We start from the raw sequence: 20,883 nt of genomic DNA on the forward strand, positions 1-20,883 counted from the left end.
ATTTCATCACTGTGAGCTACAGGTCGACGTGCTGATTCAAGATCAGGATACTTGAGGCTGCTTCGGTTCTTTCTGTTGATCCCAGTCACATCAATAGCGCAGAAGTAGCAGTCAGTGACACGGTTTGTCGGCTCCCTCCAAACCATGGGGATTCCAAACTTCAGACAACTCTTCTTGCCTTTGGTCCACCATGTGTGGTGCCCAAGCTTTATCCTGGTCACCAAGTTTAATACCAAAATAAGCATGGTAAGCACGCTTTATGAAATTTGTGACTGGCTTCCTGTTAGGAACAATGGTGTATTCACCGCAGATGTAGCAGAATATGTCAGGCTTATTTTTTGCAAGATCTTCCAGTCAAAGCCATTTCACTCACTTTTAATATATATATTAAAAAACAATTAGTCATAAGTTGGCACATGCAAAATTTCAGGATTCATTTATTGCAAGAAATATAAAAGAATTTTGCATCATATGATGTGGAAATATCTGTACATGTGAACAAAAACGTCAAAAAACAAATATGTAGCTTAGTTAGCTTAGTTCAGAAAGTTGACCTGATTGAGCAAAACCAATGTGATTTTTGGATTCAGCACATCAAAATTATCCAAAATCAGCCAAAAAAAAAAACCTTAAACAATAAATTTGGTGTTGACCAGTGTCAATAATGATTGCTGGCAGATAAATTGAATGTAATAATACAAGAAGAAGAATGATAATTTGATGAATATCCCGACACATAAAAGAATAGTTCTCTATTTTAAGTCTTTTTAATCTTTTTATTCAGTTTACTTCCATTCTCTTTGTATAATATATTTGATGGCATACATATCACTCCCAGTCTCTGCTTTTAGAGTTTTTGCACTAAGAAAAAAAATCCTCATATTGGGAAAAAAAGTAATCGGCAAATCAGATTTTGACTCTAACCAAAAATGAGACATCACCTTCTTTACTGCAGTGGAGTAGAAGTCAAATTAGCGAATTGAACACCAGCACTTCTGAATTCTCTGGTGATTTTTTTCCCCCCATTATTGCACAGTACATCTCTAGATTAACTTTCACAGGTTTAAAAATATATATTTTCATTTGTTTTGTGACAGTAAAAGAAAAATAATGTTGCCTGTCTATCTGTCAAAGGACAGAGTGAGACAAAGAAAAGTTGCAATGAAAACAAATAGAGTTGAAAATTCACGTTAGATTTACAGGAATTATTATTTTCCAACCCTAGCTTTGTAAATACTCTCATGTCAATAAGTAGTGTATAATTTTTGGCAGTTTTTTTTGTTGTTGTTGTTGTTTTTGTTTTTTGCTCCACGTATTGTCAGAGAGAAAGGTGTTCATGACTTGCATTCCATGTCTATCTAGGGTGTTGTTCCCAAACGCTACCACTAGATGGCAGGTTTTCTCAGTCCTGGACTGACCGGATGTGACTTGCAGGGAATCCTGGAGCTGCAGCAGCTTCCAAACTGTGGGCGTTTTTCCCCTCAATCTTCTCGACTCCAGAGTTTTTTTTTTTCTTGGGTGTTGCCTGCCATTTCTCTACAACTTTGGAGTTTAACCCTGGTGCTGTTGTGGGAGAGGGGGGAGTTGGATAATATCTACAACGTTTAAAACTTTTTGGGAGTCTAGGTCGTTTCATTTTGTGTGCTCCGTTACTTTTTACAGGACTGGTTTAGTTTAGCCGCTGTTAGCCAGCTAAGCTAACCGAGATTTAGCTGCTGTTACGGTGCTAGCGAGAGAGCTGTCCGATGCAGGCCATTAAGTGCGTGGTTGTTGGGGACGGGTAAGTTGAACTATATTTCTGTCCTCGCTGTAAACTCCATAAAATACCTGCTTAAACACTTAAGATAACGGTGAAAGGCTAACACGGTTGTTTTGGTTGACCCAGTTACCAACAGTTGGCGGCTAACAAGCCCCAGACGTGCCAACATGAGCGACAGCTGTTGTTGCTCTCGGTCCAGCTGGGTCAGACAGATTTGTCGACATGCTCCGTCGACATGCTCCGGGTTAGGCGTTACTGGACGGGTCACAGCATGTCACGGTCCTGAGCCAGGCTGTCATGTCCTACATGGATGTTTGGTTATTAGCCATCTAAAAAGTGTTGTTTTTTTTACTGTTTGTTTCCTCAACCCTTCAACTTTGGGAATTAAGTGGTTTGTTAAATTAATCTTAGCCTGATTGGATATCGACCCAAGAACACAACAATCACAACGCCTTGAAGCAGTGACTTTATACTTCACTTACGTTATTTTATTTTATTTTTTGTAGATTTGCAATAGGATTTTGAATAATTCAGTCCATTTCCGCGTGTTTTCTCGATTGTGTCTTTCAAATGTTTGACCAGATATAACGTCACAATACCTATCAATTGTTTACAACACTCTAAATTGTAGAGCTGGGCAGTAATTGGAAATGAGATTAACTAAGATTAGCGTAATTGAGATCAGGCTGAGCAATTACCCGAAATTCTATTGTAACCACAATATGGTCCTGCTAAAGGCAGGATGTGTCCAAATAAGATACTCAGACACTGCAGAGGTCTCCCAGCCTGCACATCATATTCTGTGAAAACATCTGTGTTTGGTACAAAGCCCTGCAAATATCACACGATCATCATTTCAGTGTGGTTCTGAGTTAAAATGTTAATAATAAACCAGAACGGTGATTGTCTGGTAATGTGGACAGCAGTCAAAATAATCACAATCACATGTTTTTTTTTTCCAATTCTTCAAGGCCCTAAATTGAACAGCATATTCCAAGCACAATGCTTGTGATGATAGTCTATGAATAGTTGTTGATTTATCATAATTGTGGTAAATGTTAGAAATAATCATGATATTTACTTGTAACCTTATTGCCCAGCCCTACCAAATTCACATTTGGGAAGCTGGAACCTTTTAATAATTATTATTTTCATCCATCCATTTTCTTCCACTTATTCCTGTTAAGGGTAGGGGGGGGGGGTTCAGCCTATCCCAATGGCTTAGGGCGAGAGGCGGGGTTCACCCTGGACAGGTCACCAGTCCATCACAGGGCCAACACATAGAGACAGACAACCATTCACACTCACAGCCACACCTACAGTCAATTTAGAGTATCAATCAGCCTCGTCCCCTCTTGATGTCTTTGGACTGTGGGAGGAAGCTGGAGTACCAGAGAGAACCCACACAGGAACAGGAGAACATGCAGACTCCACACAGAAAGATCCCGTGCTGGAGCCGGGACTTGAACCCAGAACCCTCTTGCTGTGAGAGGACAGTGCTGACCACTGCACCATCATGCCACCTAAAACTGAACATATTTTTCATATATGAAAGTCAGTTTGCTAAATGATCACAACCCTTGCAGGCACAGGGAGAACATGGAGACTCCACACAGAAAGATCCTGTGCCCGAGCCGTAGTTATTATTTTAGTATTATTCATTACCATTGCTGGTGGGAAAAAAAACCCCAAATAATTGCCTGAGAGTCTCCTGAGAAACTGTCAATTTCTCACACATTATTTGAAGTATGATCCCACTGGAATCGAATAAGAGCATCATCTTGTGTCAGTCACCCACATCTGTCTCAGTTTAAACCTCAAGTCTGACTTGTAAATCTATCATTAGGGTTTTATGATTCATCAATTCAGTGACCAATGATCCAGCGTAATCTATGCAAAATCTGAATATCGATCCATAGCGTGAGCCACCATTGTAATTATACCTTAAATTTGAAATTCCCCTATTCCTCTGCTTTTATATTTTCCACAGTGTTTCTTTTTTTTTTTTAAATAAGGGCTTGCTTTTTATTTTATTTTCATGATTTGATACATTTTTCTCAACGATAAATTTCTGAACCAAAACTTGTTGCCATTTGCGAGTTGTGACATAATGGATTGTGTCAGTGGAAGTCTATCACCTCATGTCAACGGCGGACCTTGTGGTACCTGCAAATATTGTATTGTTGTTCAGAGAATCAATAGAATGTTCTGTCATTATAAACTGTGAGTTACACCTTTATCCCTCAGGCAAGGCATGTTAAAATGTTCGGTATTGTGTTTTCTGCAAGTTTTCAAATAATGAGATGGAAGCTCAAATCCTTGTACTTCCTCTTCCTCCCTCCTCTTCCTCCTCCTCTTCTTCCTCCCAGGGCGGTGGGTAAAACATGCCTGCTCATCAGCTACACAACCAACGCCTTCCCTGGAGAGTACATCCCCACAGTGTAAGAAGCACTCTCTCCACTGGCAGCTGCAGTTAAGCTGATAAAGCCAGTCCACCAAAACCGAACTAAATATTCATGTGTGCAGCAGCTGTGACGACCAACTATTTCACATGACAGTATAACCCGAGTGATATCACTGTGTTCCCCTCCAGCTTTGACAACTACTCTGCCAATGTAATGGTGGATGGCAAACCAGTGAATCTGGGCCTGTGGGACACAGCAGGACAGGAGGACTACGACAGACTCAGGCCACTGTCCTACCCACAGACAGTATGTATAATAGTATCATAGACGAGTACCACCCAGACATTGTTGGTATGGTTTCACACTGCATTCACACGCCTGAAGGCAGAGTCAGTGCACTGAGAAATTTAGTGCCGTGTATCCATAGTACCTCTAGAGTGTGGGGGCTGCTGAAGGGAGGGAAAGGGTGCTCTTGTTTACGCCTTTGTCCTTCCCACAAACCAGCCTTTGTGTCTCAGGGACTGTGAGTCAGTCTGCAGTTAACTCGCCCGGTCCAGATTTACAGTTGAATGATTTAGAGATTAGTTCCTGGTTGTTCTTGTGTAATTGACGACTTTTTTGAATGAAGTTTGACTCATGTTGTGTTTCAGTCTTTGGAGGTGGTTAATGATGTGGTTTTCCCTCCCTAGGATGTGTTCCTGATTTGCTTCTCACTAGTTAGTCCGGCCTCTTTCGAAAACGTCCGCGCTAAGGTGAGTTCAGCCTTCTCTTATCTGTGCAGGTCCTTATTGTGGTTAATCATTTCTTCCTCCGCCATGGAGGGCATGCGAGTGCTGGCACCTGTCTGGAACTGTGTCTTGTTTTTCATTTTTTCATTCATTTATTTGAGGGGACAGTTAACGTATTGCAACAGGAATAGCTATAAGCTAATTTGCATCTGTCCCTGGGCTAAAGTCAATGGCGGCAGACCGATCTGAGCATAAACTTACCAGCTCTAATCATAAATGAAATCAGCGCATTCATAAAGGATGCACCATAACCATTAAATTGTCAGCACATTTTAAGCCAACTGGATATGGTCCAAAAAATAAGTACATCATGTTACGTCATGTGTGTTTCTAAGAACTCGTTTGGAGCAAATGAAATAAGGTGCCAGGTTAAATCATCTTGTTGTCGGGATCATTTTCTTTTGATGTTATAAAATAAAACAATTGAGGTCAGTTTATGCTGCTAGGTTGTGTCCTCTGGCCTCTCACGTTCGAAAGTGTTGGGCAAACTATTCTTTTATGCTCCCAACCTCTTCATCTCCAAATCTTTCCCTCCTCTGACAGTGGTATCCTGAGGTGAGACACCACTGCCCCAACACGCCCATCATCCTGGTGGGCACCAAGCTGGACCTGAGAGATGACAAGGACACCATTGAAAAGCTCAAGGAGAAGAAACTGTCCCCCATCATCTACCCTCAGGGCCTAGCCATGGCAAAAGAAATAAGTCAGTTACAACTTTGCGTATACACACACACTCACACACACACACACAATTATTGGTGGTATTTTGGTATTTTCTGTTCAGGGTCTCAGATTCTTTTCTGTTCTTGTCTGCCACCAGGTGCGGTGAAGTATCTGGAGTGCTCAGCTTTGACGCAGCGTGGCCTTAAGACGGTGTTTGATGAAGCCATCAGGGCGGTCTTGTGCCCCCCGCCCATCAAGAAGAAGAAGAGGAAGTGCAGGATATTGTAATCCAGAGCCACAGGAAGTAGAAACACAGTCTGAACTTGCCTACAAAGAGGGAAGAGGTTCTCCAAATATCCATTTACCCTTTTGTCCTTGCTTATATAGACGCTCCGGTAGATCACACCTGCATCTCTAAGAACTTGAACTCAGCAGCGTTTGTAGGTTTTCCCATAGATCTGTTAGACCTTGGTTGCTTACTATGGTCCAGTCCTTTCTGATTGACAAGAATGAAGTGGTTTGCTAAGGCCTTGACATGTGTGTTTGTGTCTGCGTGCGTGCGTGTGTGTGTGTGTGTGTGTGTGTGTGTGTGTGTGTGTGTGTGTGGAGGGGGGGGGCTTGATTTGAGATTACTGATTAAGAGGGAGGATTTTTTTTCATCATTTCATTTTTTTTCTCCGACATTGTGAAGAAACACTACTTGAATGTGATTTTAAGAAGAAATTAACCACAGACGTAGCCGTTAAAAGTGTGTCCTGTATTCTCTCTCCTTCACACAAAGATTCCTGCTGCCTTGAAGAAATTTAACTTCAACACTAGAAGGGCAGAGTTCCCTCCAAGGCTCACGTGTTCAGAGGAAAAGTCACTTGTTGTTGCTATGTGACGTTGAGCCGCCCTAACATTTGAATGGTTTCTCACTCAGCCTGGTCATAACCCTGCTGACAGAACCAACACACAAACTGCCTGGCGAAGGTAAAAACGAACTATTCAGAGATACCATTTCTCGTTTCTTTTTCGTTCTCGACCTTCTGATTGAAGGACCGTTTTGTTTACTCTGACTAGTTGCTTAAACTTACATTGAAGTCAGCCCATGAACACTAAAATGTTTCGTTTAGATTCACAAGACACTATCATGCAGTCATAAACACTTAGCGAAGATCTTTATTGAATGTTTAACGTGCTGTAGCAACATTTCGAACTAGATATTCAACATATAATCAGCTTGTTTTGATGAAGCACAACCGGCCTGCTGCTGTCATTTGACTTGAGGAGACAACGGTATTTGATATTTGGGACGGTGGAGAGATGCTCTGCTCTTTAATTAGTTTATCCAACCTCATAGTTTTTGTTTGTTGCTTCCCTGAGATGGGACAGTTGAGTCGTCAGACACACATTTACTCTCAAGTGACGTCAGCCTGGTTACGCCCAACATTTCAACCTCACGCTGAATCCTGGCACAAATGCGCAGGGTATTTTGGCTTTTATTCAGTGTATGATGCTACGATGAAGGCATGCAACAACATCATGTTGATTCCCCCGCCCCAAGGGAAGTTCAAGACAAGCCAGCCTAGAAGCACTCAGAGGATGTGAATGATTTTAGCTTCTCTGTTGTTAGTAATTTTCAGCATTGATTTTTTTAGACAAATGCATTTTACTTTGAAATGAGCGCTGATCAAAAAGCATGGCTGCCATCGCTCAGCCACTGTAAATCTGGACTCATTTCTATCAGTGTTCCAATGGTGCAGTGGAAGAACACATTTGGATTTACATTCTTGCTAAATGTGGTATCATTTCACATCATGTGTTGATTTTTTTAAGTAAATAAATTCATTAAAAATGCTTTGTTGTATTTTGACTTCTGTTGAAAACAAGACCCAGCTATAGCTTACTTTTCAGGACAAAGATGGATTTCATGGTCTATACGTTCATATAAAACCTGAATAAGTAAAGAACATTGGAAGTAGTTTTCAGCTCCAAGTAGCCAACAATCACATCTGATGTAAATATTCCAGTGAGTTTGCTGACTGGTTGTCATCGGTAGCTCAACGTTGGTCACACTAAAGCATCTCTATTCTGCCATTTAAAAAAACAAAAAACAAAAACAATTGACTCAAGAATGCAATCAGGTTTCATATCAACTAGCAGAAAAGTCCATAACAGCCATAGTATGAAAGAGGGTGCATAGACCCTTGTCTAAATACAAAGATGGCTGTCCAGTGGCAACAGCTGCCTAGCACCTTATTGTTGGTATTTAGCTCTAGTGATGTCACAGATGTCAAATCCAGAGGACAGGATTCCAATCGCTCATGATTGACGGGCTTCAACCTTCCACTGGTCAAACACCAGCTTAGCAGACACTGCATCTTCTACAGCCATCCCTGAAAACACGGGAACACAGCTGGAAGTGAAAGTATCAATACACGCCGATCCTACATCAGATGTGGTCACATGACTTACCAAGGGACTTGAACACAGTTGTCTTCTCTCTGCATGCTGGTTTGGTTCCATTTATAACATCTCCAAGTTCTGCAAACACTTCCACCTGAAACCCAGTAAATGCACCGTCGTCTCAATTCCCACACACACACAAACACACACATGTTCTGCACTACATGCAGTCAGTCAGACAGCGTGAGGATTGACAGGCTGACCTCAGAGAGGATGATGTCACCAGCCTCCGTCATCGCTCCCTCCCTGCTGTCGACGTACACCACCGCCTGCTTCATCAACATGTCGTCCAGCTCTCGCCAGTTTGGCCTGCAAGCTCCCACGGCTGCTCTCCGTCAGCAGACACGCAGTTTTACAAGTAGTTGGAGGTCAAAGGTCAAGGTCATTGTGACAAACACACATTGAAGTTCCATACGATAGAGTGGTATCGTTGAGTTTGCCTATTTTTAATGGGTGAGTTTGACAGTAATGGATTTGAATGAGTTTTGACCGCCTACAAAGACACGTTTGTAAATGCGGTTCATGCTGACTCACGCGGGCGTTTGTTTTTGACATACTAGACTGAGTTTCTGTTACCTGGAGGTTTTACACGAAAAACGACCCTGATGCCACACGAGATGTCAAAGCAGTCTCGATAAATACATTTTCATTAAAAACAGCACACACAAAGGGAACAAACCAGACTGCTTGAGCTGTCAGACAACGCCGGGGGCGCAAAAGTTGTTTCACTACCAATTCTCATGGCTGGAAGAACGCCAACTTGACAAAAATTGTGTGTGTGTGTGTGTGTGTGTGTGTGTGTGTGGGGGGGGGTTCTCCTCACCTGCTACATGGGCTCCTGGTTTAACCCACCGGCCAAACAGAACTGGCTCCGTACATTTGGTCACTGTCACTATGGCGTCTGCTCCCCTCACTGCCTCCTCCACTGAATCATATACTGTCACAGGACCACTCACAGAGTTACGGAACCTCTCCCCTCCCCGTTTACTGTGGCTCCACACACGCACCTTTGATGGAGATCCAGAAGTAGAAGAGAGTAGGAAAAAACAAATTTCACTTTCTGGCTTCGTTCCAGTATTAGAATGAAGCTAAATAAGGATTCACTGGTCAGACAGGGGTGAGATCTAACTCAAATGTAAATTAAGTGATTTAATACCTCCTTAAAAGCAAATATTTCAGTGAAGACATTGTAGTGACTCATGGCCTGCTTCCCCGTCCCCAGTATGGCCAGCACTTCTGCTCCAGGACGCATCAGCAGCTGCAATCACACACAGGAAGACGCGCATGGCTGAAACGACATCACATCACAAAGAACTGCTGGGTTTGATTGGATGAAGAACACAACCTTGGCAGAGATGGCGGAGACGGCTGCTGTCCTCATGCTGGTGATGACCTCTCCATCCATCATCTGCAGACCGTCATCATCATAATAAGTGAGTGAAGCTGCCAGTGTGTCAGAGCACCGTTTGCTCTACTCACAGCCATCACATTGCCCATCTCTGGGTCCAGCAGCAACACTGTGGCCTGGGTGGACGGCAGAGTTGAACCTTCCTCCCGCTTGTAAAAACACACCAGTTTTGTGCAAAGGACTCCTTCGTTCTGCATGTACGTGGGCATCAGTCCCAGGAATCTGCCAGAGTCAACGTGTCAGCGCTACGAGATCTTTCTCGTGTTTTAATGAGCTGCAGTTACGATGAACCTACCCCTGGTGTTTCTGCAGAGGCACCGTAGAGCGAACAGGCTGAATCAGTCCTGAGTCCCTTCTGGAGAATTTCCCCAAGCCCTCCTCCAGACGAGGGACCAGATCTCTATAGTTCAACAGACGCTTAACATCATGCTCCCCGATGAAGGCCGGAGGCTCGGCCATGACTCCTGCTGCTGCTGTTCGGGGAGAGAGAGACGTAACCAACAGTAGAGCTCTGAATGGGCCTGAAAATTACGATCCGACACGACCACGACCACAGGTTTTAAAGCCCAAACCCTACACAGCCCGACACAGCAACACTAATTATAAAACCCGAACCCAGCTCTCGGCCAGACCCCCTCCCCCCCTTGTTCCGCTCCCATGTTTTTTCTCATACACAGTATCCATTCCATCAGAATCTAGAACCACTGCAAACACTTCCCACAACTCGGATTTCCTACTCTATCGACGGTGAATTCACCTGCAGCAAGTTTACTTTTCACCAACTCCATCTTCTCCTCCAGGGCCTGAAGACATGCACGCAAGCAGCGTCAGTTCTGCCCCGCCCCTCTCCATGATGCCTGTTGCAGGCAGCAGTCACAGGCTTTCTTCACTGGTGATTTTTTGTTTTGTTTTAACAGAGCCCGACAATTTCATGTTTTTTTTTTACCTGAACCCGCGGGTCCTTTTGGGTTTGTCGGGACGGCCCGACCCGTTGAGAGCTCTAATCCAGACTCCAGTTTTGTTCTGAACCTTTAGTCCTACAGATCGAACTGTTTTTCCTTGTTCAGCTGAACACCCCTTTGAACCCACAACATGGGTTAATGTGTAACAGCCAGAGACACTGACGGAAAGCAGCGATTATGTATCCTACCAGGTTAGAGGCCAGCCGGAGGAGGCGGGTGACCGTCAATGCTGTGAAGTAAGTTTTTCTTTTTTTTTAAATATGGGCAAGTGGCACTCGGAGCAGTTTAGTTAGAAGGCAAACAGCACGAGATGACACCATTATCACAACTGTTATATACACACACACACACGTTTAATTGATGCAGAACATGTGCAGCCCATGAGTCTCTCACTGAAGTTAACTATACACTAAAATACATGAAAAAAGACCGGTGCATGAAAATTTCTTGGTTTAAATAAAAAATATTTTTATTGAGTCAGATGATACCATGGTAAGCCGATACACTTAATGGACACAGTCCTAAAAAAATAATAAAAAAACCCACAATTTCCTTGTTTTGGACAACCATTTTTTTTTTTAATCAAACAACTCAGTATTACTCTGGAATTTTGTCTTCATCGTCAAGGAAATGTTGTTACGACAGTGCAACAAATCAAACGAGCAGTCTCTCAATAGCCATCTGGACAGACTGAATCTGCGGCTTGAGCTGAGACCCTTCCTTTATGGTGACTGAGGTAGCAATGACGGGGCGTGACACCCCACAGGCGCGGCCCAGAGCCTGCTTGGAGCGCACAAACACATAGGGAACATTCTTGTCCTCGCAAAGCAATGGCAGGTGGAGGATGATCTCCAGTGGTTCAGCATCTGCAGCCATCACAATGAACTCAGCGATACCTCTGTTCAGGGTCTTTGTAGCTGGGGAAGAAATAGAGCAGCGCACAGCGTGCACGACATTAACATTCCTGGGACACTGCAGGGTTCATTTACATTTTACAAATACATTCCTAAGACTTTTCAGACCGTGGTCCAGAGAAATTCATTACCACCAATTCATTGAAAAAGGGTTAAAAAAAAAGACTAGTAAGTCCAGGTCAAAATTCAACAAAGGATATTTAAATTATATTAATAGAGCTACATAGCTCAATCAAGCATAAACATTTATAAAGGAAAACCAGCATTAATACCAAGAGTTGATGTTAACTGATCCACGTTTTCAACATCTTCTGGCTTTATTTTCAAAAAGCATTTCCAGGCCTGGAAACTGTGATCAACTTTGTTCTCATCTCTGATAGAGAGCAGAACCCCTCAGCATACAGTGGATACAGGGTCGGTTAAAGTGTGGTTAAGGGTTAGTTTGTCAGTTTGTTTTGTGGAGAAGAGAGTCTTTTAGACTATCAAAACCGGTTTTCACTGCAATCTGGCCGGTTGAAATGACCTTTTATTAACTCGTAAGTCCTTTTCCCAAGTTATGATTTCATTCTCTTAGTGGCCAAGTTTGAAGCTTCGCATATCCCAGAACTAACGAGAACCGTAACAGAAACGCGGTCTCACAGCAAACTTCAAACCTGCCATTATTTAAGTGCCAAAATTCTAATTTTCCGACGATCTCACGTTTGAATCAAGCCGCTGGCTTTTAACAATCACCCATACCTTCATTGGCTCCCTTCCTCAGCTGCTTGTAGTTGGAGGCTTGCTGCACCAGGTCAAGGATGGTTTTGGTTAGCGTGGCGTCGGCCAGCGGGTAGGCCTTGGGGTTCACCGGGGCTTCAGTCTCGTCGAACAGCATAGGGAAAAAACACAACTTGAGTATGAAAATGACGGAACCCCACTTAATTAAGTAAACAAGAACAAGAACAAGACTGAAATTCAAGTTGAGCATCCTTCCTCTAGCCTTTAATCTCAGTGGCTAATAGTTAGCTAGTGTGTTAGCCTGTGTCGGTCCATAACACTCACCATTTTGTGAAATATGTTTTCCTGCTATTCCGGCCCTCTCGGCGAAATGCTTCACGGAGGACTAATTTCTTTCACCTCGGATAAAAGGAAACAAGACGCGATTAAAAAAAAAAGATTTGGTTAAGCAGTGCTACTAACTTGGTAAGGTCTATTTCATGCAGGAGGTCGGACGTATACTACACGTGTGGAGTGACGCGCATGCGCTTAGGGAAGCCGCTAAAAGTAACAGGAAATGCCTCCTTTAGACTTATGGTGCCCCCTTTTTAAGAGTGTATGCTAAATTTACATTTTGGACTGAAAAAGTATCAGTATATTTCATGTGGATAATCCATGCATATGTACTAAATTTAATCATCCGGCATATGTACGAATTTAAAACGACTGTACTGCTCTGTTAAGCCCAAATACTAAGAAATTCTTGAATATTTAAAGACTACAGTATAAAAGTAGCAGTAGGACTGATGAATAATATGTCCTCATTTTTTTTCTCAACACAAAAATGTATTGTCACATGCACAAATCAAACACTTTCAATCCAATACAAATTTATGGTATTTACAGCTGCCATGTTAGTTCAGAAATCAATTACTTTGGCCGAAAACAGGAAAAACGTTTTTCTGTTTTTTTTTTTTTTTTTTTTTAGGTTTTTTTACTTCAACTCCGTGGCACTAGAGGGCGCCCTTATGTGACTTAGCTATATTTTATTTAGCGACGAACGCGCTGTGCATGCTGGGTAGGGCACTTTGTCACCGGCCATATTTGCTTCATCGTCCCTAAGGAGAGTAGAAATGAAGGGAATTCGGGGAATAAGCCAGTTATCGGTAAGAACGTCCTTCCCCTTGTTTAACAGGTCAGGTCGGGACGGTTATTCTCTCTGTCCTAGTGTGTCTTAGTCTCTGTGTACTGGATAAAGAGTTCCGTGTCCGGACAAACTGCCGAGAGGTCGCGGAAACTGTCAGCTGGAGACTTAACTGAGCGTTGACGTTGTGTCCTTAACGCCACACAGATCGAGTTGATAAACACGAGAATAGTACTAAACCCAGCTCACTCAGCCCAGACTCTAAAAAATTGTTAAACCAATAAATAAAAATGACGATACGTCCGAGAAATGAAACGTAGCTTCAAGCTAGTGTTGCTAACAATTGATTTAGCACCCCTTCCTCAATTAACTTCCTTCTAAGCGTATTGGCAATGTAATTTAAAAATAATGTTATTTAATTGTTATCTTATTGTGTTATATTGTCTGAGGCTTAGGGTTTTTCTGTTATTTTCCACTTAAACTACCCTTGACCACTAGATTTTATAATATTGTACAAAAGAGTGGAATTAGAGCTTTAACCTCAGCTCAACAACCTGAACATTACACCATGTCTTTTAATAAATTTGCATGGTATGATGGGCGACATTTGCATTGATACAATTCTCTTCAGTTTTAAATTGCAACTTAAGATATTTTATGTCCTTTGAACTCACCACATGATCAGCATCACTGGATAAAGCACGTCCAATATTCAACCTGAACATTTCTATTTTTTCTGAACACTTGTCCCTCTTGTTGACTTAAATGAATAATCCGTCGATTGAGTGAGAATATGTGATATATTTGAAAGCTCTAGAAAAGATAAAAAGTGGTGATGTGATTATTGGATCAACACTGAAGAGGTTAAAAAGCTCCATGTCTCCGATGAAGTCTCATGCCCAAATACATCAGTCTTATTAAGTTTTTCGCTATACTTTGAGTGTCGCTGGTACTTTTTGACAGCTTCAAGTTCTTTATCATTCTCCATGCACCCTGGATGTTGGTGAAGTTGTGCTAGAAACCCCACTTAGCTTCTTTTGGAACATCACTTGTAATGTCACCAACTCCATCAGTCAATCATCTTGGTACCTCAGACTTCCCTTCCCCTCAGACCGCCCTTTTTTTGTGCCACATTACTTGTAATGTCCCGCCTTCCCATTTTCTCTGTTTCTCCAGACAAGGCTTTATGCGGCCCAAGCTGCCCGTAAGGTGGAGGTTGCTGGGGCCGCTGAACACATTAAGTTTCTGCCACAGGATGTACAGGTCAGTGGTTGTTGACTTGTCTTTCTTCTCCACAGAGACGGTTCTATGCAGCTGCCAGAACTGGCCAGTCCCTTGCTCAGCCCCTGGATGGCCTCAAGCTCTCTCCAGGGGCTGCCCACTCTTTCCAGGATGTCCATGTATGTTGGGGAGTGATGATGATGGCTGTGCTGAGGACCTGTGTGGGAATGGCTGGGTGCAGACTGTATGGTGTGGAGTCTGAAAATGGAGCTATTGATTGGTTTACTTATAGAAAACATACTTGTGTGTCACATTTTCTAAATATTTGTCCCTTTTTTTCTCTAATGGAGTGTCCAAATGATCTTAGTTGCCCTTTCATGATATACTCCAAGTCAGTCTTTGTTTACCTGTTGGAAATCAAGTCACTTAAAGGACATCCCATCTGTGTGCAGGTGACCAGGCTGCCCAGCGGACTGGTGATTGCCTCACTTGAGAACTATTCACCAGCCTCTAAGATTGGAGTGTTTGTCAAGGCTGGCTGTCGCTATGAGACCCCTGACAACCAGGGGGTCACCCACCTCCTCCGGCTGGCCTCTAACCTGGTAGGATACATTATCGCTGCTTGCTGTCAGTGGTCATCATTAATCACCTTTGACCCCTCTGTCCATAAGAATTATTGGAATAAATGCAGCTGCACAGGGTTGCAAATATGTCATTTCCCTCTTTTTCTACCCTCTTTTCCTGCTTCTCTTCAATATTAACCATTAATTCTGTTGAGCAGTAGAATCACTCTCTGAACCATCTACCTATAATCCGGATGTTTTGGCGATTTAGAATTTTGTATAGCTCAAGTTTTAATACGTCATTTATATGGCGTGATAATGTACCTGATACAGATTTAGTTCCTTCTACTTTGACTTTCATTTCTGTTTTTCTAGACAACCAAAGGTGCTTCAGCTTTCAAGATATGCCGTGGTATTGAGGCAGTAGGAGGCAGCCTGAGGTCAGTAACCACTAAGAAGGCCCAAAACAAACCATTTGGCTGTCCAGTCTCTCTCAATCATTGTTCTTAAATGGATATATTTGTCCCACTTCAGTGTGACTTCCTCCAGAGAGAACATGATCTACACTATTGACTGCTTGAGGGATGATATGTGAGTCTCGTGATCCTTATAGAACCATGCCGTGATTGAAATTTACCAGAAGATAGCTTTTATTGAAGCTGTAGTGAGATGCGCAAGGTGGCTTCAGTCCTTTGTGAAAATATAACTGGTATAGCGAACGTTGCAGGAGTGATTACATTAATAACACTCATCAAAACTCATGTTTTTCTGACTATTTATCACTCAGTGACACAGTCATGGAGTATTTGATCAATGTGACGACGGCCCCAGAGTTCCGACGGTGGGAGGTTTCAGAGCTCAGACCTAGAGTGAGTCTGGACAAGGCCCGGGCAGGACAGAGCCCTCAGATAGGTGGGCTCTACTTTTCCCTGACACACACGCACGTACAGATTTTCAATTGTTAATGTTGGCTGATCACACAACAACTTCCTCTGGATTCAGCACAAGATGACCCAACTATAATCCTGAAAAAATTTGATGACAATGAATTCACAATAAAGGCTAACAGTAGCACAGTTGCTGAAGGCAAAGTCGGCAAGAAGAGCTGGCTGATTTATTAATATCACTGTTCCATAAACAAGGCACAAGTAATCCTGAGGATAATCACCTTTGATTGCTGGTGTAGATTATGGCTTTTAAATCATTGTCCGCATCATGCTGTTAGCTGTGGCTGGGTCAGACACAGTCTCAGGGAGCATATCGTGAGAGTCTGACTGTGATTTGTCCCTCTGGCTATGTATACTCCCACTAACTGGCAAACATCAATAACTCCCTCCATGGCATGCTCCTCAGTGAAAGTGATCTAAAATCAATAGATCATCTAGGCATGGGGACAGCTTTGTCCACAAGAATTCATTGGTCAGTCACCATTACTTGTAACAGTTTTGACCTCATATCTTATCTCGTAGCTAATATCTCACCTCTGAGCCTCCACTGGAGAAGGTTTAGTCAGCAGCATGTAATAGCATGGCGATACACTCCACTTAAAAGCGAACCATCCTGTAGTATGGAAAACCTGGTGTCACCCTGAAGTCAACCTCGCTAATCCTTTAATCCTGCCTCCTAGCACAGGCCCCCGTTACTCCTCTGTCATCTGAACGTCACTTCAGTATACCTGCAAGTCTCTATAGCTGTATTGATTAGCTTGGCTCATCAGTACTATTTTACATCCTTTGGTAGATATACTCATGATTCACCGAATAGGTTTCATATGTCAGCTCTAAGACGTGAAGCATGTTGTACACCCACTTTGGTGACCAGGTGCAGGTCAAGGAGGCACACACTCTTTAGCTTTACCATCTAAATATTGCAGTTCATGGTCCGGCTTCTGTCTCCTCCCCAGCTGTGATTGAAGGTCTGCATGAAGCTGCCTACAAGAATGCCCTGTGCAACTCTCTGTACTGTCCAGACCACATGGTGGACAGCATCAAGGGGGACCATGTGAGTATAGCTCCATGGACATAATGGATTTATTCTTCAACACTGGCAGTGGCCATAGCACCATCTAAAACCACATCTGACTTTTATCATCTTGTAGCTGCACCAGTTTGTCCAGAATAATTTCACAAGTGCAAGAATGGCTCTTGTTGGATTGGGTAAGAGTTGAACTTGAAGTCACAGTGATGCTGCAGTGAACCATTTACATGTGAAGTGTTTTATTTACTGAAAGGAAAAACATGAAGCCTATTCTTTGGTTTCAGGTGTCGATCACACCGTTCTGACGCAAGTGGGAGAGCAATTCCTCAATATTCGTAGTGGAGCAGGCACCACAGGGGCCAAAGCTCAGTATCGTGGAGGTGAGCCCAACTGACAGTGCATGTTAGATGAATATCAGAATAAGTTCAGAAAATGCATTTCACATTCTGCAAGATGACTAGAAAGATGTCTGACTGGAAGTTTGTCAGGCTCGCGTTTCAACTCTTTAATTTGATTTCTTTGATGAAGTATACATACATGGTCAAAGTGATGAAGTTGTAAATTGCATCCTCCCACCCTTCCCTTAGAAGGAGCAATAGCCGCCTGCACGTTCTGTCTCATATGAGCCCACGTGTGTCAAAGTTTGGTTTGTTGAACTTTTCACCGTTGTATAAATAGAACTGACCCTTATTCCAATTGCAAAATCAGTTAGGAAAGAGGAAATAATTATACAAAGTCTATGGGATCCACAAGAAAGCACAGGGCGGGGAGGCAGTCTGGAGTTCTGCCGTTACACTCTGTGGGTACGCAGTATATGTTTGGCTCTGTGGCTGCAGCAGTGTGTCAAGGGAGGCACCGCTGTTTTTTCTTTTCCGATTGCTTTTGCACAAGTAGATGCGATGAAGCAATACGGGTGACCAAGCAACCCCATATTGTTCATAATATTAGAAGGGAGGTCTCCTTGATTCTTATTTTCTCCATCCGTCTCGGTGGTCTGATTCCTTTTTCCCCCTCTGTACTGTGCTTTGGCTTAAATAAGTTGCTAGTTTTAAATTTAAAAAAGTGTAACAAAAAAAGGAAAATAGGGGCAACTGCGCCAAAACATGACCCATTCTGGTTTACTGTAGATGCACCTTGGTGGACTGTGTGGAAGAGATGCTTCCAAGATATTGACAACTGAAACGTCAGTAGTGTCAAGTGATGATACACCAATGAGAAATATAGCTATGAGTATTTTTTGTTCCTGTAAATAATCCCTGCAGGACTTGAAACTGGTGTATGACAAGTTGTAGCCTCCTGTTCCCATCAAAATTCCTAACCGCCTGTCTCCTCTCACTCCCTCTAGGTGAGATACGTCTGCCCAGCATCAGCAGTCTGGTCCACTCAGTGGTGGTGAGCGAGGCTTCGGCGGTGGGCTCTGGCGAGGCCCTGGTCTTCAGTGTGCTGCAGCAACTACTGGGAGCTGGTCCGCATGTCAAGAGGGGATCCGGTACCAGTAGCAAATTGGTCGCCAGTGTTGCCAAGGCAACTGCTGACCCTTTTGATGTGAGTGGTCATCTGTGTGTAATCCAACTTGCAGCTCAAGGGAAGACAAGTTGACATATTAGTTGTTAACATGTTAAATACTAATTACGCAGACCTTATTTTTTTTCACAGGTCAGTACTTTCAATGCCAGCTACTCTGACTCAGGTCTGTTTGGAGTTTACACCATTTCACAGCCAGGAGCTGCTGGCGATGTGAGTATTCCATTGTAGAAAATTTGCAGTGAATAGGAAAAAGAACAGGTTTGACATTTGTGTGTTTGCGTCTGCTCAGGTGATCAAGGCCGCTCTCGCTGAAGTGAAGTCTGTTGCTGATGGTGGAGTCACAGCTGCCGACCTCACTCGTGCCAAGTAAACGCACAGCAACACTGCTACGCTGCACATTTCCATGAGCAATGATTGAAATGGAGTAACTAGAGGGGTTTTACGACTCATGTTCATCAAACCATCAAAAAATTTGGGAACAATTATATGGCAGAGATGAAGCTGATCCTTGCTTCATTACAACATTTGAGTACTCACTCCGTCAACAATATGTGAAATGTGTTTGCCTCTTGGGAAGGTACCTTTATCGTCCCGAGGTTTGCCTGTTTGAGATGCAGTTAGAGTTGTGTCTTTATTCTGCAGTTAAATTGAACAGGTTGCTCATCAGAAAAACACTTAGACCAAAATTATCAAGACTGCAAAGATGTTTTATTGCACCTAAAATATATTAGTGATTACTAATATATGAGAGGAAATCTCAGGATTTCTTTTAGAATCCAGAACTCTGATATGCTAATTCATTTGCTGTTGAGTGTTGTGGGCAGGGCTCACCCCGGAACATGTGACACATCTCAATCAAAGTGACCGTTTGGCTCATGATCAACTCTTGGCCAATAGATAATTATGATCTGCTCTTAGAATTTTTTATACTTCAGTGTTCATGCCATTCTGTTACTTTAAAACATCTGAGTATAATGAAAGTGCTCTCAGAGTCTGATTGTAATTTCTTATACCTTTTTAGCACGAGTCCCACACACTTGACTCTGCCAAACAGTAAGCAAAACTCACAGACTTTTTGGAATGGTCTAGAAACGTTTTGGATTCACATAAACACATTTCTAACCCCAACTTTATTTGACTTTCGGTAAAACTTGTACTTGCAGTGGTAAATTTAGTGTAGAATCAGTTTTTAAATTGCAAATTGATTCAGTTAGATTACACAATTAAGACACAAAAATAATTCCAGAATTTAATAAGTCTTGGTGAGGCAGTGGGTTTAATTGTAAACACTTGGTATTTTATTTTTTTCATTTAAAAATCCTTCACTTTCCACAAACTCAATAACCATGTGGGGCTGCAGTAGAGAGGCATTTCATTCCTATTACATGGTCATTTTAGTTGATTGTGCACACCCATGCCGATAAGCTGACACACAATGAAGTCCAAATGGGCTTGGACACAAAGGAACAGTTACAACATGGAGCCAGTTGGTGGTGCTGTTCTCTCATGCAAGAAAGCCACTGGAGGATAATCTTGTATGTAAATTTGAATAGATTTCTGCCTTTTACTCCTTTTCATTCATACAACAAAGGACAAAAATAAATGTATTCCCTCTCACACTGCTGTCTCATAATTGTGTGTGTGTGTGTTTTGTGACTGCAGGGCCCAGCTGAAGGCCCAGTTCCTCATGTCTCTGGAGACATCCGAGGGTCTGCTAGAGGACATGGGCACTCAGGCGCTGGCGGGGGGATCCTACCATCCCTCAGAGGAAATCTGCAAAAACATTGACAACATCTCCTTAACTGATGTGTCTAATGTAAGATATTTGTGACGTCTTTAATTTTGAAAGAACAAACATTTGAACCAAATCCGACTTTTTCATAAAGCCCTCACCAGGGATTACTTTTGTTCGATTTCTCTGTAGTTGTACATGACTTTACTGATTGAAACATGTTTTTCTGAGCTAATAATGGCTTCTTTTTTTTTTCTAGGCTGCCAAGAAATTTGTGTCTGGCAAAAAGACAATGGCATCCAGCGGTAAACTGACGAAAACACCCTTCGTTGATGAGATCTAAAGCCCTCCTCCTCACGTCATGCTGAGCTTCTCTTTCAAAGCAAAGCAGAATTTATTTCCTCCACTTTGTGACAAAAATAAATGTTCTGATTGACATAATGTCATAACACCCCACTGTGATGTAACAATATATTCTCCTTCTCATTTGCCCACATTTACTGTATAGCTGATGTAAAATAATGAATAAATGCTATCTATATGACCAGGTATGTTTTGTCATGTTCATTGTAATTCCTTTGTTCCAGCTTTTCGATTATTATTATTTTTGATAGTGATACAGTTAAAACAAACCACATAAACGACATAAAAATGACTGAATCAGAGCTGTCAAGAC

At 42.5% G+C, this 20,883-nt stretch overlaps 4 protein-coding genes across 11 annotated transcripts; 2 read left to right on the forward strand and 2 right to left on the reverse strand.

Annotated features, from left to right (window-relative positions):
* The first annotated feature begins 1,448 nt into the window (after positions 1 to 1,448).
* LOC147239420 (ras-related C3 botulinum toxin substrate 1) lies at positions 1,449 to 7,436 on the forward strand. The gene is made up of 6 exons (XM_086195721.1): positions 1,449 to 1,780; positions 4,129 to 4,200; positions 4,353 to 4,470; positions 4,854 to 4,916; positions 5,496 to 5,655; positions 5,773 to 7,436. The coding sequence occupies exons 1-6, from the start codon at positions 1,746 to 1,748 to the stop codon at positions 5,901 to 5,903; spliced, it is 579 nt and encodes a 192-aa protein (XP_086051847.1). The 5' UTR covers positions 1,449 to 1,745; the 3' UTR covers positions 5,904 to 7,436.
* Positions 6,731 to 10,566, reverse strand: crym (crystallin, mu). 6 transcript variants are annotated; one of them, XM_086195718.1, is made up of 10 exons: positions 10,418 to 10,563; positions 10,229 to 10,328; positions 9,767 to 9,941; positions 9,543 to 9,693; positions 9,409 to 9,471; positions 9,220 to 9,321; positions 8,887 to 9,070; positions 8,267 to 8,388; positions 8,073 to 8,157; positions 6,731 to 7,993 (listed from the first exon to the last, which is right to left on the reverse strand). In XM_086195718.1, the coding sequence occupies exons 2-10, from the start codon at positions 10,257 to 10,259 to the stop codon at positions 7,920 to 7,922; spliced, it is 987 nt and encodes a 328-aa protein (XP_086051844.1). In that variant the 5' UTR covers positions 10,260 to 10,328; positions 10,418 to 10,563; the 3' UTR covers positions 6,731 to 7,919. The 6 variants fall into 6 exon arrangements, with proteins under 6 accessions (XP_086051844.1, XP_086051845.1, XP_086051846.1 ...); XM_086195719.1 differs by having other exon boundaries at positions 10,229 to 10,274; positions 10,418 to 10,559; XM_086195715.1 differs by having other exon boundaries at positions 6,732 to 7,993; positions 9,767 to 9,944.
* Positions 10,567 to 10,876: 310 nt separating this feature from the next.
* snu13b (SNU13 homolog, small nuclear ribonucleoprotein b (U4/U6.U5)) lies at positions 10,877 to 12,602 on the reverse strand. Of its 2 annotated transcripts, none has more exons than XM_086195723.1 (3): positions 12,389 to 12,602; positions 12,086 to 12,206; positions 10,877 to 11,350 (listed from the first exon to the last, which is right to left on the reverse strand). In XM_086195723.1, exons 1-3 carry the CDS (start codon positions 12,389 to 12,391, stop codon positions 11,088 to 11,090), a joined length of 387 nt encoding a protein of 128 aa, XP_086051849.1. In that variant the 5' UTR covers positions 12,392 to 12,602; the 3' UTR covers positions 10,877 to 11,087. The 2 variants fall into 2 exon arrangements, with proteins under 2 accessions (XP_086051849.1, XP_086051848.1); XM_086195722.1 differs by having other exon boundaries at positions 12,086 to 12,215.
* A 499-nt stretch (positions 12,603 to 13,101) lies between these two features.
* uqcrc2b (ubiquinol-cytochrome c reductase core protein 2b) lies at positions 13,102 to 20,758 on the forward strand. 2 transcript variants are annotated; one of them, XM_086195725.1, is made up of 14 exons: positions 13,102 to 13,209; positions 14,364 to 14,450; positions 14,861 to 15,010; positions 15,347 to 15,411; positions 15,506 to 15,562; positions 15,759 to 15,883; positions 16,875 to 16,972; positions 17,070 to 17,127; positions 17,233 to 17,328; positions 18,294 to 18,493; positions 18,605 to 18,685; positions 18,765 to 18,841; positions 20,138 to 20,291; positions 20,467 to 20,758. In XM_086195725.1, the coding sequence occupies exons 1-14, from the start codon at positions 13,177 to 13,179 to the stop codon at positions 20,548 to 20,550; spliced, it is 1,365 nt and encodes a 454-aa protein (XP_086051851.1). In that variant the 5' UTR covers positions 13,102 to 13,176; the 3' UTR covers positions 20,551 to 20,758. The 2 variants fall into 2 exon arrangements, with proteins under 2 accessions (XP_086051851.1, XP_086051850.1); XM_086195724.1 differs by lacking the exon at positions 14,364 to 14,450 and adding an exon at positions 14,486 to 14,587 and having other exon boundaries at positions 13,104 to 13,209.
* Positions 20,759 to 20,883: the final 125 nt, after the last annotated feature.

Source organism: Aulostomus chinensis, chromosome 23 (genome assembly GCF_037954235.1).
Source record: "Aulostomus chinensis isolate RoL2024-O1b breed Wild chromosome 23, RoL_Achi_v1.0, whole genome shotgun sequence".
NCBI lineage: Eukaryota > Metazoa > Chordata > Actinopteri > Syngnathiformes > Aulostomidae > Aulostomus > Aulostomus chinensis.

What these genes read in the sequence shown, in the direction of transcription:
- snu13b (XM_086195722.1), bottom strand. An exon ending in GAGGAAGGGAGCCAATGAAG is followed by an intron (nt 11,351 to 12,085) that starts GTATGGGTGATT and finishes TTTCTTCCCCAG; the next exon opens with CTACAAAGACCCTGAACAGA.
- uqcrc2b (XM_086195724.1), top strand. Translation starts at nt 13,177, where the DNA reads ATGAAGGGAATTCGGGGAATAAGCCAGTTATCG. An exon ending in AATGGCTCTTGTTGGATTGG is followed by an intron (nt 17,128 to 17,232) that starts GTAAGAGTTGAA and finishes CTTTGGTTTCAG; the next exon opens with GTGTCGATCACACCGTTCTG. An exon ending in CCTTAACTGATGTGTCTAAT is followed by an intron (nt 20,292 to 20,466) that starts GTAAGATATTTG and finishes TTTTTTTTCTAG; the next exon opens with GCTGCCAAGAAATTTGTGTC.
- LOC147239420 (XM_086195721.1), top strand. Translation starts at nt 1,746, where the DNA reads ATGCAGGCCATTAAGTGCGTGGTTGTTGGGGACGG. An exon ending in GGAGAGTACATCCCCACAGT is followed by an intron (nt 4,201 to 4,352) that starts GTAAGAAGCACT and finishes GTTCCCCTCCAG; the next exon opens with CTTTGACAACTACTCTGCCA. An exon ending in AGCCATGGCAAAAGAAATAA is followed by an intron (nt 5,656 to 5,772) that starts GTCAGTTACAAC and finishes GTCTGCCACCAG; the next exon opens with GTGCGGTGAAGTATCTGGAG.
- crym (XM_086195715.1), bottom strand. Translation starts at nt 10,259, where the DNA reads ATGGAGTTGGTGAAAAGTAAACTTGCTGCAG. An exon ending in AGATGGGCAATGTGATGGCT is followed by an intron (nt 9,472 to 9,542) that starts GTGAGTAGAGCA and finishes GACGGTCTGCAG; the next exon opens with ATGATGGATGGAGAGGTCAT. An exon ending in ACCAGGAGCCCATGTAGCAG is followed by an intron (nt 8,389 to 8,886) that starts GTGAGGAGAACC and finishes GACGGAGAGCAG; the next exon opens with CCGTGGGAGCTTGCAGGCCA.